The 14,910-nt window shown below is 40.4% G+C and overlaps 1 protein-coding gene across 4 annotated transcripts in view; it reads right to left on the bottom strand.

Moving 5' to 3' along the window:
- The window catches only part of RALY (RALY heterogeneous nuclear ribonucleoprotein), a 111,065-nt gene that overhangs the window by 26,954 nt on the left and 69,201 nt on the right, over positions 1–14,910 (bottom strand). For 2 of the 4 annotated variants that reach the window (XM_017663487.3, XM_017663488.3), the window contains exon 3: positions 6,559–6,623. The exons of the other annotated variants lie outside the window; for them this stretch is intronic. In XM_017663487.3, coding sequence (XP_017518976.3) covers positions 6,559–6,615 — 57 coding nt within the window. In that variant the 5' untranslated portion in view covers positions 6,616–6,623. The remainder of the gene's footprint in view (positions 1–6,558; positions 6,624–14,910) is intronic. 4 annotated transcript variants of the gene reach the window in all.

A 14,910-nucleotide genomic window follows, 5' to 3' on the forward strand; every position in this document is an offset into this window, starting at 1 on the left:
ATTTACAAAAACTGTTTTTTCCTTTTCACTTCTCTCAATAGAGAAAAGGGTAAGCTGGCCAAAGATTAGTTTCAAGGATTTGCCATCAAATGACTTTTCTTGGTCATCAGCTCTAGGACATCTTATATCCTGCAAGGGAAGATGATCTAGGCTCACTGAGGACTAGGAACAACCTTTCTGAGACCTGGGGGTGGTCTGAGAGGAGGATATTTTCCTGAAGAGATTGGTACTCCTGGACCTTCTTCCCTGACACTAGAGGATGTTAGGAAATGAGCCTGGAGGCATGCTGTAAATTTTCTTGTTATTTCTGATCTTCAGTCTTGTATCATGGCTGTACACAGCAGTCTTCTCTCTCCTACGGAGTTTCTTGAAAACAAGATGGAGATAACATTCATTTCTGAATGGCACTGTATACCAAAGAGTGTGACTGCCTGAGGTAGATGAGTACTCTTAACCAGCATGCCGAGACATAACAGTGTGCCCTCAATCTACCAGGTACAGGGCCAAATTTTCATCATTGTACAAAACTTTTTCTTCGAACTGAGCTTATGTTGGGCTCTTTCAGCACACCCAAAGCTAAGTGGGTCATAAGACACAGTGTAGAGAAGTGTACAATGTGCTGCTGTAAGGGCCCGCCATCAAGCAGAAGCCAAAGAGTGAATGTTACTCTCACACAAGCGGTCGTGTTAATATGCTCACAAGAGCAACTTCTGAAACCAAAATGCCTTATTCTGCCCTTATCTAGCTATGTGACATGACCTTTGGGAAATTTAAGATATTTGTTTCAGTTATCTCACCTGTAAAATAGGACAGCAAATACATGATCTCTAGGGTTGCTGGAAAATAAAATAACTTAATTCATCTAAGTGTTAAGAACAGTGTCTGGCACATTAGAAAGTATGGAAATATTAGCTACTACTGCGACTATTATTACTGTTGGAACCTGCAAGAAGAACTTTTACTTGTGAGTATAAAAGGGAAGGTGACGAGTTCTACTGTAACATTAACCTAGATCCTAAATGTGATCAAGGGAAGAACACTATCACCGTGGATGCAATAGTGTCTCTTCAAGCATGTCACTAAAATTCTAGTATTTGGAAATACGCCTTGAACATAAAAGGAATCACAGGAGTAGGCACTCATTAAGTGTTGAATGAATAAATAAATGAGTATCTAGAGTAAAGCAGTACCAAAGAGTACATCTTGAGAAGGGGGGCAGGAAGAGGCCTTTAAATGAAAGTTCTCAAACAGGCTTCTTTGTATCTTTAGGACCCAGAAGGCAGGTTGGGCTCCCCTTCTGGGCAACAGGGCTCCAGGGGCTGATACTGCAAGAAACCTCTGCCTGCTGATTGTTCTGTGAACAAGGCTGCAGAATGGTAGTGCATGCCTTCTCATTTTCTACCTTATCTTAGGACAAGTAAGGGACTCTCTGAGGAACACAGAGAGAGGCCTAACCCCTCCCATGACAAGACTCACCCTAAGTTAAAATAGTAATAGGGGATTATTAGCTTTAGATATTTGCTTGCCTGTGGAGCCTGGGGTACTGAATCCCACCCCTACTAGCTGTGTGAACTTGGAAAGGCAATTTACTTCTCTGAGGGTTCAAGGTTCCTCATCTGTGAAATGGGGTTAAAAATCCTTGCCCTCCCCACTTACAGTACAGATTGTTAAAAAGGTCAAAAAAGTGCATATGGAAGTGCACTCTGTTACCTGAGGTGTGCTACATAGTATGTAAACAGTATTCTCCAGGATGAATGACTGCTGCAGGTCTTCCTAGACTGAGGCACCCAGGTAGAAAGCCAGTAGGATGGAAGCAGATGGGTGTGTGGTAAACAGCTTGGCACTACAGCCAAGTACTGTGCCCCTCATGTAAAGGCAGCTAATCAAAAATCATTTCATGTGGAATCAATTTTCCTCATTATAATGATCCTATTCCTTGAAAACAGTGAATGCCACCTCTCATGGCCACACAAAAGCTTGATCCTGCAGACAGCATATGCACTGGCATATATATTTTTATATTTCCCATTCAGACAGGAGTAGGCAAGAAAGATGACCTCTCTCCAGGATGCTGATCTAAACAAAACCTAGTGTTCTAAGCATCATGTCACAGTGCCATACATATGTTTGGGCCAAGGAAGTCCACTGAGAATGATGCCACAATCATAGCATTTGTCCCTCTGGTAACAACATTAACTCCACAAACATTATTAAGCATCTGTTTCTTGAATAAGCAAGTGTGTCCCTGTTACCTTCAGGGATTTCTCAACACCAAGAATCAAGTCCAGCTCCTTTAATACGACTTACAAAACTCATCACAAGTTAAGGCCACCAAATTCAGAAACAACAATCTTCTGAGGGGTTGTAAGTCACACCCACTTACTAAACCCTAGTACAGAGAGGCAAAGGCAGTTGCCCTCTAGGACATAACTTCTGTTAGCAACCTGGTATATTTCCTTTCAGTGTTTTTTCTTGTGCATTACATTTGGATTACATATTTAGATCATTCATTCAATTCTGCAGCCTAATTTTTTCAGTTAACATTGTTAGTCCTTATTGGTGCATACTTTTCAATAAGCACATTTTTTTTATAACTACTGTTCTTAATAACTCAGTTTTCCTGAATAGTTTAGACTGGTCACAGTGTAAGTGGTCACTTAAGCTTTTTCCATTTTCTCAATGTTATAAGTAATAGAATCTGAGGGAAAGTTTTTTATGTATATTGCATTATTTCCTTAGGAAATATTCCCAGAAGTGGAAACACTGTGTCAAAATGTATGAACATTTTTATGGCCCCTGCAATACACTGCCTAATTGCTTTCTGTAAGTGCTCTACCAATTTACATTGCTGTCACCAATGAATGCCACTTTTAAGGCAACCTCATCAGAATTGTGTATTATTACATTGTATATATGGGTGGAATGTCAATTAGTAGGGGAAGAGCAAATCCCCGTCATCATTTTCACATACACCACACAGTAAAATAGTCTCCTGTGCTGGTTTACTATTTTGAGTATAGAGTTTTGAATGCCACAAAGAAGTTATTGTAGGTTCCTAAGCAGAAAATAACATGCTGAAAATTTATTTATTTACTCATTTATCAAAAAATCACTTACTGAGCACCTACTACTGCCAGACAGTGTGCAAAGTATAGATATGAACAAAGTACAATCCCTACCTATTAGGAATTCAGAGTCCAGTGTGGTAGAGATCTCAGGAAAATCAGAACCCATGTTTCATCTTGATTAGGGTTATGACAGAACACTTGCGAACTCAGAGGCATGTCACTTAACCAAAGGGACAGGAAAAAGAAGGGAGAGAAGCAAGTCAGAGAAGAGCGATCAAGAATTTCTCAACTTCTCCAAAAGGACAAGCTGCTAGCCTACACACTGGTGAGAGAGAACATTTAGGAGAGGAAACACACGACCAAAGTTGTGGAAGCTGGGCAGAGCTTCCATATTTAGGGAATAGTATGTATTGCAGCTTGGCTGGATTGTATATAAGACTGGATGCTTAGGAGAAGACAGCAAAGAAGCCTGGAAGCGGTGAGACTGGAAAGGGCCTTGTAGGCCGTTGAAAAGCCAGGACTTCATGGGAGCCATGAGCCACTCCATGTCATATGCAGGACAGTGCTCAGTAAAGAGACACTCATAAGTTCCTACAACTCTTGAGAGTCTGAACCACACAAGTCAACCCCTAAACAGAGTATCCCATCCATATCACCTCATTTTTGTCTCACAAGTTACTTTTCTTTCACCAAACAGTGTAGAACTTTTTGAGTATTTGTCGTATCACCTAGCACATTGCTAGGCATGTGGTAGAAGCTCCAATACTCATGCTTCCATTAACTGGAGACACCTCATGCAATAATAAAATTCACCAAGCCCTTGCTGCCTTGACATAGTCACTAACAATCTGAGGAAATGCTCAGTTACTGCCTCTCTTGGCAGATGTCCTACATCAGAAACCTCTCTTGGCAGATGTCCTACATCATAAACCTACCTCCCCCTTTTTACCATCCTGCCAAAAAGAAAAGTATGCCAGCACGAGGAGCTAAGGAACACACTGGGTGGCTGGGCGGAGGCCTGAGGGACATAAATCCTTCCCCATAATACATTCCTCAAGCCAAGGGCTCCCTCAGTCCTACTGGCCGTTTTGGAATGCCACCCTCTCTCCACCATAAAAATAAAATAGGTTTTTCCAACTGAGCATGTTAAAAGTCTCCTTTCAGTAGCTGCTGACCTTCTCTAAGGTATTTACTACTTTCTAAATTAATAACAGCTGCTTTAATGATGGAGAGAGTATTAACAGGATGATTATTTCAGCAATTTATATAATAGCAAGTCATTCTTGCCCGGCTAGTTGTGGTATGAGCCATGGGCAGTGGGTCGGATGTGCTGCCTAAGATCCATCTGAGGAGACTATTAAAATGACCTATTCCTGTGTCATCTCCCCTCCTAAACTGACTATGAATTCCTAGATGGCAGTGACCACAATTACTTCATTATCGGCATCTCCCCTGATTTTCAGAATCAGTTGTGACCCACAGTTGGTTCTCAGAGAGTATCTGCTGAACTGAACTCCATGTACCACTGTCACTGCTCTCTTACCCTATCCATGCTTTCTAAAAAAAAAAAGGCAGGCTATACAGATCAAGCCAGGAGAGACAGGAAGGAGGCATCTTTGCAGGCATCCAATCTACCCCAGCCTTTAGGAAAGGCTATTTCATGTTATAATAAATGATCACTATGACTTATAAATTGCTGTCACATTATAGATGCACCAGTAAGTATTTTACTTCTCATTCTTAAAACAACTCTTTGAGGTAAGGATTACATCAAGGTCACAATGGCTCTTTCTGAGCCCTTTTAAGAGAATGGGAGTCAGTCAAACTGGATACAAATCCCAGATCTGCCATATATCAGCTGTATGATCCTGGGTAAATGACTTAACCTTTCTGTGCCTTCATTTCCTTATTTACAGAATGGGAATAATATTACAGTACCTTCCCCATAAGGTTGTGATGAGAATTTAATAAGATAATAAACCATCAAGTTAAACATTCAGGAATTTTCTAAATGTGAATACTGTTAATATTGACCCTATTTAATAGACAGCTCCAAATATCACACTCTCAATATTGAGTAAGGTTAAGAGCGAGATTACTTCATCAAAAAGCAGGACTGGAACCAATTTCTGATTTGGTGATGGAGGCTGGGGACAGGGAGAGTTTTCTGAGCACAAATCCAGTGATGTGATGCCCATGACACAAACTCTTCAGGAAAGCCTTTGAATCCATGTTGCAGGCAGATCTGCTCAATCCCTCCTCTGGAACCCAATATCCTCCACAGGCCTCTCTGCATCAGTATTTGTTGCACTTTTGTATCACACATCTATCTTTCCCCATTAGATTCTGAACTGCTTGAAGGTAAAGGCTCTTTTATTAGTCTTTGTAATCTACCCTCCAACACTGCCCTGGTAACCAGTAAATGCTCAGTGAATTTCTGCTAATGAACAGATGAAAATATCCTGGGTTGGTGCTGTTTCAGTAAGTGGTTTCCCAGTGCTCCTGAAATGGCAAACTCCTTAAAAGTGACCTGTACAGGACTTGGATTAAAGATGGTGACATGAAAGGTGAGATACAAACCTCCTCCCAAAACCAAATACAATATGAAAATATAGCAAATACATCAAATCCTGAAAAAGCAACAGGAAAGAAGGCTGCAGCAGACTGTCTACACTGGGGAAACAAAGCAAACCTCAAGGAAAAGGGTAAAGTAACAAAGCCATGATTCAGAGGGACCCAAGACCTTCCCCCACCCAAGCTCACTGGTGGGAGGAAGAGAAACAGAGCGGTGAGGGGGTGGAGGCCTAGGACTGCAGAACACCCAGCCCTGGAGATCTGCTCTGGGAGCACAAACCTACGTTACATGGTGCTCTGGAGATTAGTGGGGTTGGAAAGGTAAGACAGGCAGAATACTTGGAGAGACTGAGATTCCAGCCACTTGTGGAAAACAGGGATCCACATACAGCTGCTCTGGGACAAAAGAAAGACGGTCAATCTGAGAAACTTCCTAACAGGGAGAGGACAGCTAAAGGGGCAAGGACTGCACATAGCTTACTGCTCAGAAGAAAGGACAGGTGGGCAAAATTGTCCCGGAGCACTCTGCCCAGCAGGTAAGGAACTTTCAGAGGTTCAGGTGCTCCATCCCTCTGGCTGGCAATACAATTCCAAGGCCCCTCACTGTGACATGAAGCCTGCTGCGCCTTCCTCCCAGCCCGCAAACTGGCTGCCCCAGACATGGCACCAGGCCGGCCAGAGGGCCACCCCACCTACAAGTGCAAAGCACAGAGGCTTCTCCCTGCATGCTCAGCCCACTGACCCTGGAAGTGGAGACAAACACTGCAGCCATGAAGCAGGAAAGAGCTCTTTCCTCCCTACAGCTTCCAGTGCCACTCGCCTGCAACCCCCGCCATCACTCCAGGGGCTGAGCAGCTTGAGAGAGAGTTTCTGGGCACTAGATGGCACCACTACAAATATGAAACGTCAAACGAACCTGGTTCAAACCAAAATCACACACACCAGAAAGAGGGTGAAGTGAAGCTGAATTCATCAATCCTCCTGAAAGAAATGACAAAATAGAAGTCATTAACATGTTCACGGAGCTATAGAAAAATAGTCAATAACTCAGGGAGGAATTCAGGAATGAGATAAATGTTGAAGAATACAGTATCTGAAATGAAACATATAATGGGGAATTTAAAAGCAGATTAGATGAAGTAGAGGACACAAAAAATGAAACAGATATTAGAGAACAGGAATACATAGAAGGCAAGGCACAAACAGAAAAAAGGATCTCTAGGAATGAACGAATATTAAGAGAACTGTGTGACCAACCCAAATGGAACAATATTTGCAATAGAGGGGTACCAGAAGAACAGAGAAAAAGGGATAGAAAGTGTCTTTGAGGAGGTAATTGCTGAAAACTTCCCCAATCTGGGGAAGGAGATAGTCTCTCAGGCATGGAGGTGCACAAATCACCCAACACAAGGGACCCAAGACAACACCAAGACATACAATATAATTATAATGGCAAAGATCAAGGATAAGATCAGAGTATTAAAAGCAGGCAGAGAAAAAAGACCACACTCAAAAGAAAACCCATTAGTCAGTCATCAGACTTCTCAAGAGAAACCTTACAGGCCTGAAGGGAGTGGCATGATATATTTAATGCAATAAAGCAGAAGGGCCTCAAACTAAGAATATTCTACCCAGAAAGATTATCAGTTAAATCTGAAGAGTGATTAAACACTTTCCAGATAAACAAAAGCTTAGACAATCCCACAGTCTCTATGATATATTCTGGAGGGACTGCTATAGATGGAAGTGTTCCTAAGGCTAAATAGCTGTCAACAGAGGAAATAAACCACAGTAAAGAAAGAAGATCAATTAATTACTAAGCAGATACAAAATCAAATCAACTACTCCCAAAGCCAATCAAGGGATAGACAAAGAGTACAGAGTATGATACCTAATATATAAACAGTATAGGAAAACACAAAAAGGAAAAAAAAAAGGAACCTTTAGACTGTGTCTGTAATAGCATACTATGTAAGTTAAATTAGACTGTTAGATAGTAAGGAACTTACTCTTGAACCTTTGGTAACCATGAATCTAAAGCCTGCAATGGCAATAAGTACATTCCTATCGATAATCATCCTGAATGTAAATGGTTTGAATGCACCAATCAAAAGACATAGTTACATAATAGATAAAAAAAAACAAGACCCATCTATATACTGCCTACAAGAGATTCACTTTAAACCAAAAGACATACACAGACGAAAAGTAAAGAGATGGAAGATATTTCATGCAACTAATAGGGAGAAAAAAGAAGTTGTTGCAGTACTTGTATCAGACAAAACAGACTTCAAAACAAAGAAAGTAACAAGAGACAAAGAAAGACATTACATAATGATAAAGGGTCAGTCCAACAAAAGGATATAACCATTGTAAATATCTATGCGCCCAACACATGTTCACCTACATAGGTGAAACAAATACTAACAGAATTAAAGGGGGAAATAGAATATAGTGCATTCATTCTAGGAGACTTCAACACACCACTCACTCCAAAGGGAAAGATCAACCAGACAGAAAATAAGTAAGGAGACAAAGGCACTGAACAACACATTAGAACAGATGGACTAAACAGACATCTACACAACACTCCACCCAAAAGCAGCAGGATACACATTCTTCTCAAGCACACATGGAACATTTTCAATAATACATCATATATACTAGGCCACAAAAAGAGCCTCAGTGAATTCAGAAGGACTGAAATTGTCCCAACCAGCTTCTCAGACCACAAAAGTATGAAACTAGAAATAAATTATGCAAAGAAAACAATAAAGCCCACAGAAACATAGAGGCTTAACAATGGGCTCCTAAATAATCAATGGATCAGTGACCAAATAAAAACAGAGATCAAGCAATATATGGAGACCAATGAAAACAATAACACAACACTGCAAAACCTGTGGGATGCAGCAAAGGCCATGCTAAGAGGAAAATATATTACAAACAGGCGGCTTACCTCAGGAAAGAAGAAAAATCCCAAATGAAAAGTCTAAACACACAATTAATGAAACTACAAAAAGAACAAATGAGGCCCAAAGTCAGTAGAAGGAGGGACATAATAAAGATCAGAGCAGAAATAAATAAAATAGAGAAGAATAAAACAATAGAAAGAACCAATGAAATCAAGAGCTGGTTCTTCAAGAAAATAAACAAAATAGATAAACCACTAGCCAGACTTACGAAGAAAAAAAGAGTCTACACACATAAACAGAATCAGAAATGAGAAAGGAAAAATCACTATGGACACCACAGAAATACAAAGAGTTATGAAAGAATACTATGAAAAATTATATGCTAACAAATTGGATAACCTAGAAGAAATAGAGAACTTTCTAGAAATACACAACTTTCCAAGGCTGACCCAGGAAGAAACAGAAAATATGAATAGACCAGTTACCAGCAACAAAATTGAATTGGTAATCAAAAACAACCTATAAACAAAACTGGACCAGATGGCTTCACCACTGAATTTTATCAAACATTTAGTGAAGACCTAATACCCATCCCTCCTTAAAGTTTTCCAAAAAGTAGAAGAGGAGGGAATACTTACAAACTCATTCTGAGACCAGTATCACTCTAATACCAAAACCAGGCAAAGACACCACATACCAACATCCCTGATGAACATAGATGCAAAAATACTCAACAAAATGTAAGCAAACCAAATCCAAAACACATCAAGAGGATCATATACCATGATCAAGAAGGATTTATCCAGGGATACAAGGATGGTACAATATTCAAAAATCCATCGACATCACACACCACATCAACAAAAAGGACAAAAACCACATGATCATCTCTGTAGATGCTGAAAAGGCATTCATCAAAATTCAACATCCATTCATGACAAAAACTCAACAAAATGGGTATAGAGGGCTAGTACCTCAAAATAATAAAGGCCATACATGACAAACCCACATCCAACATCATACTTAACAGCAAGAAACTGAAAGCTTTTCCTTTAAGATCAGGAACAAGACAAGGAGGCCCACTCTCCCTACTTTTATTTAACATAGTACTGGAGGTCCTAGCCACAGCAATCAGACAACACAAAGAAATAAAAGGCATCCAGACTGGTAAGGAAGAAGTTAAACTGTCATTATTTGCAGATGACATGATATTGTACATAAAAAACCCTAAAGAATCAACCCCAAAACTACTAGAACTAATAACTGAATTCAGCAAAGTTGCAGGATACAAAATCAATACACAGAAATCTGTTGGCATTCCTATATACTAACGATGAACTACCAGAAAGAGAAATCAAGAAAACAATTCCATTCACAATTGCATCAAAAAGAATAAAATACTTAGGAATAAACCTAACCAAGGAAGGGAAAGACCTATACCCTGAAAACTAGAAGACACTCCTAAGAGAAATTAAAAAGGACACTAACAAATGGAAACTCATCCCATGCTCTTGGCTAGAAGAATTAATAGTCAAAATGGCCATCCTGCCTAAAGCAATCTACAGATTCAATGAAATCCCTATCAAAATACCAATGGCATTCTTCAATGAACTAGAGCAAATCATTCAAACATTCATATGGAAGCACAAAAGACCCTGAATAGCCAAAGCAATCCTGAGAAGGAAGAATAAAGCAGGGGGGATTATACTCCCTGACTTCAGCTCTACTACCAAGCCACAGTAATCAAGACAATTTGGTACAGGCACAAGGTAACAGAATAGAAAGCCCAGATATAAACCCAAGCATATATGGTCAATTAATATATGATAAAGGAGCCATGGATATACAACGGGGACATGACAGCCTCTTCAACAACTGGTGTTGGCAAAACTGGACAGCTACATGTAACAGAATGAAACTGGATTACTGTTTAACTCCATACACAAAAGTAAACTTGAAATGGATCAAAGACCTGCATGTAAGTCATGAAACCATAAAACTTGTAGAATAAAACAGGCAAAAATCTCTTAAATATAAACATGAGCAACTTTTTCCTGAACGCATCTCCTCGGGCAAGGGAAACAAAATAAAAAATGAACAAATGGGACTACATCAGCTAAAAAGCTTCTGTACTGCAAAGGACACCATCAGCAGAACAAAAAGGGATCCTATAGTATAGGAGAATATATTTGTAAATGATATATCCAACAAGGGGTTAACATCCAAAAAACATAAAGAACTCACATGCCTCAACACCCAAAAAGCAAATAACCCTGTTAAAAAATGGGTGGAGGATATGAACAGACAATTCTCCAAAGAAGAAATTCAGATGACCAACAGGCTCCACATCACTAGTTATCAGGGAAATGCAAATAAAAAAACACAATGAGATATCACCTCACACCAGTTAGGATCGCCACCATCCAAAAGACTAATAACAACAAATGCTGGCAAGGATGCAGAGAATGGGGAACCCTCCCACACTGCTGGTGGGAATGTGAGCTAGTTCAAACATTGTGGAAAGCAATATGGAGGTTCCTCAAAAAACTAAAAAAGAAATACTATTTGACCTGGGAATTCCACTCCTAGGAATTTACCCAAAGAAAATAACTTCTCAAATTCAAAATGACATATGCAACCCTATGTTTACTGCAGCACTATTTACGATAGCCAAGATATGGAAGCAACCTAAGTGTCCATCAGTAGATGAGTGGATCAAGAAGATGTGGTACATACACACAATGGAATAGTATTCAGCCACAACAAGAAAACAAATCTGACTATTTGCAACAACATGAATGGAGCTAGAGGGTATTACGCTCAGTGAAATAAGCCAGGAGAAAGACAAGCACGAAAAGATTTCCCTCTTTTGTGGAGTATGACAAGGAAGCAAAACTGAAGGAACAAAACAGCAGCAGACTCACAGACTCCAAGAAGGGACTAGCACTTACCAAAGGAGAGGGGTCAGGGAAGGCAGGTAGGGAGGGAGGGAGGGAGAAGGGGATTGAGGAGTATTATGATTGGCACACATGGTGTGGGGGGAATCATGGGGAAGACAGTGTAGCACCAAAAAGGCAAATAGTGACTTGGGGGCACCTTACTACACTGATGGACAGTGACTGCAATGGGGTATGGGGGCGGTGGGGGGAGAGGGGGGCAACTCGATAATATGAGTGAATGTAGTAACCACATTGTTTTTCCTGTGAAACCTTCATCAGAGGGTATATCAGTAATACCTTAGTAAAAAAAATAAAAATAAAAGGTTACATTAAAAAATATATATCAATGATACCTTAATAAAAAAATATATTGCACTAAAAAAAAGTGATCTGTATAATACAGTTCAAGAGATAACCCAAGTTCCTCACCCTTTAGTGGGGTCGAAGGACAGGCAAGATAGTGATGAGAGAGAGAAAAAAAGGAGGGACAGGGCGAGAGACTAGAGACCACTGTTATCTTTGTTCAGTAGACTACATGGAGCAGAGGCTCCAAAGTTTGAATCTGCAGCCCAGAACCTGCTCAACCTGGGCTTTCTGTAGTGGGAAGATGTATGAGGTTTTCACCAAGCAGAAAGCAGCAAAGGCTAGAAACCACCAGCTCTGTCAGTAATCAACACAATGAGGGAGACTCAGCCCTCCCTCTCTTTATTATCAGGTGACCCTGAGTAAGCCCAACTACTAGGTCCCCCATGCTGACTTAATAGAAAGAACACTGGTTAAAGAGCTTGAAGACTTAAAGTTCATTCCTAGCAATGTATGCTTTTTTCAATTAATAAGTATTTCTTGAGGATCTATTATATGTCAGGTTTGCACTGGGCACCTATAATATAATGAACAATACCACTAATTTGTCGCCTGGCCTGGATAAGTCACCACCCCTTCTCTGAGCCTTAGTGTCCTCAATATGACACATGGAAGATGATCTGTATGTCACATGTTTTGAAAAGTCTACTGCAGAACTTTCCAAATCTAAAGGTGATTATTTTTACTCGCTCTAAACCAGAAGTCTTAGTGAAATGCTAGGATAGCCCCCCACAAATGCCAAAGACAATTCCCTGTGCCAAGATTTGGGTAGAAATCCAGCAGCACATTCCTCCTCACTGAATTCTGTGGTGGAGAGCAGAAATTTACACATTCTCTTCAAATCTTCAGGATCTTTCCCACAGTTACTGGTGTCAGAGTGTTCATCACTGAGAACTGCACTGTAGGCCTCTTGGAGGAGCCCCTAGATGCAACTGAAACCCCTTAAAGCAACAACAGGCTTAATTTGTACACTAAAGGAACCTTTCCAGACACTGAGCTAATTACCCGGTACCTGATGCTGTGACTATTTGGAAACATTTGGTGGCCATTAAGCCTGATGTTTCCTTGTCTTCCTGCTTACTGGGATAAACCCATCAAAATAGAAAGCTTGATGTTCTAACAATGCTCACTGATTAGTGGTTTGCAGAATCCTCTATAATTTTATGATTTTGCTGGCTAGAAGAGTAAGCATGGTGGAGTGCAGACAGTGTGTAGCTCAAGAGGGTGTCAGGCACCTGAACTTTTAGACTTGGATCTTCCATGGTCTGGCTGGGTAAACTTGGTTACAGATCTCAGTTGTTTCACCCAGAAAATGGAGATCAGTGTTGCATGAACTCTTCCAAGGAAGACCAATGTTCCTCAAGATTTATATTAAAGTTCCTCATTAAAGGGGCTCAAGGGTCAAATAAAAATAAGAAACTGGGCATACTCCACTCCCACCCTGCTCCTCAGAGTCACATGCACACCAAGGCTCTGAAAAGTCAGCAGTAAAGAAATGTACTTTGCCCCATGCAATCTGACTTTTCCCAGATTATTAACATCTCTTCTGAGGAAGACACACTGGACAGATCTCTAGGTTCCCTATCAGCTCTAACCCACTGTGATGTGTATCAGAAGTATTTAGCCATTGCCTGGAGCATTCCTGTTTTCCATGAATCCAGTTTTCTTAACCCAATGAGGCACTTATATGATACTCCAGTTAACAGCAATTTACTATATGGTCCATTTTACTATAGTGAGAGTACTAATTTTCAAAGACTCAGAATACAAGATACTTAAAAATGTAAGAAACCTGCAGTTATTGTGCTCCTAATACCTGTTTTATACTGTGTCAATATTTTTCATACATTATATCACTTATTCTATGACAACTGTAAGAGGTACATATTGTTATTCTATTACACAGAAAGAAACAGTCTTAGAAAGGCTAGTAACTTGCCAAGGGTTATGCAGCTAGAGCGTGATGAGCACCAGATTTCAAACCCAGGACTACCTGTCTTCCAAATCTTGGTTCTGTTTGGGGCATGCCACCATGATTATCAGATGGTCACTAACCTTCCCTGATCTCAACTTTCAAGTTCACTTGTGAATAGTTGAGTGTTTGTACTGCTTTCCTCACATAGTTGCTCTAAGACTCAAAGGCAGTAACAGGTATGAAAGGGCCCTGTAATGTATAAAGATATGAATATGAGGGGTATTTGAAACATGAATTAATACTGATATTTCCTTTCATGATTTATAAGGTACTTGATGAGGTGCTTGCAGGCTTCCTTATCCCAGTTACCCCGCCCAAATAATGCTTAAAAATTTCCAGTTAGGATTTTCGATAAACAGGAAACATGTCAATTTCTCAGTACCAATTACTCTTTAAGCTGTTTGTCAGAGTCACACTAAACAGCCAACCTGCTTAAGGAGTCAGAAGTAAAAACAGCAGAGTGGGCGGGAGCCTGGTAGAAGATCTGTAAATAGAAGACATGCAAGAATTGGCTTATGGGGCAAGACTCCTAACCTCTTCTTCCACCATGTCTTGAAAATAAGCCCAAAGGGTCATTTGGGACAGCAATCCCTTGGAGCCTTTATATGAAATCCGTCTTGGAGATCAATAATATACGTATGGCGAGGGGGGGAGGTAATGAGAGATGGGAGTGGGGTTGACCAGCTTCACTTTGTTCTAGTATAAAAAAATTCCTTGGCAGGGGCCTAGGCACAAAAATAGCAGTAAATAGGTATTGGGCTCTCAACTCATTCTCTAGCCCTGTCTGGTATCACACCCTCATGATCCACACTACTATAGTCATCTGCTCTCACAGGCTTTTGGCAGACCAAGGCCAAAAACAGCAACAAAGCATGCTTGGAACCAGGCCCTAGCTGGGGACAAAGAAATAAATAACAAAAGCCCCTGCTCTTAAGGAAGGCATTGCATCAAGGTGGTTGGTCTGAGCTTAACCAGGAGGTCTCTTGTATAGCAAAGTCTCAGGCTCATAGGGTATATTCAAGAATTGTGTGAAATGAACTTAATCAAAGAAGCCTACATTCTATAACTTAAAAGCA

Source organism: Manis javanica, chromosome 5 (genome assembly GCF_040802235.1).
Source record: "Manis javanica isolate MJ-LG chromosome 5, MJ_LKY, whole genome shotgun sequence".
Lineage (NCBI taxonomy): Eukaryota > Metazoa > Chordata > Mammalia > Pholidota > Manidae > Manis > Manis javanica.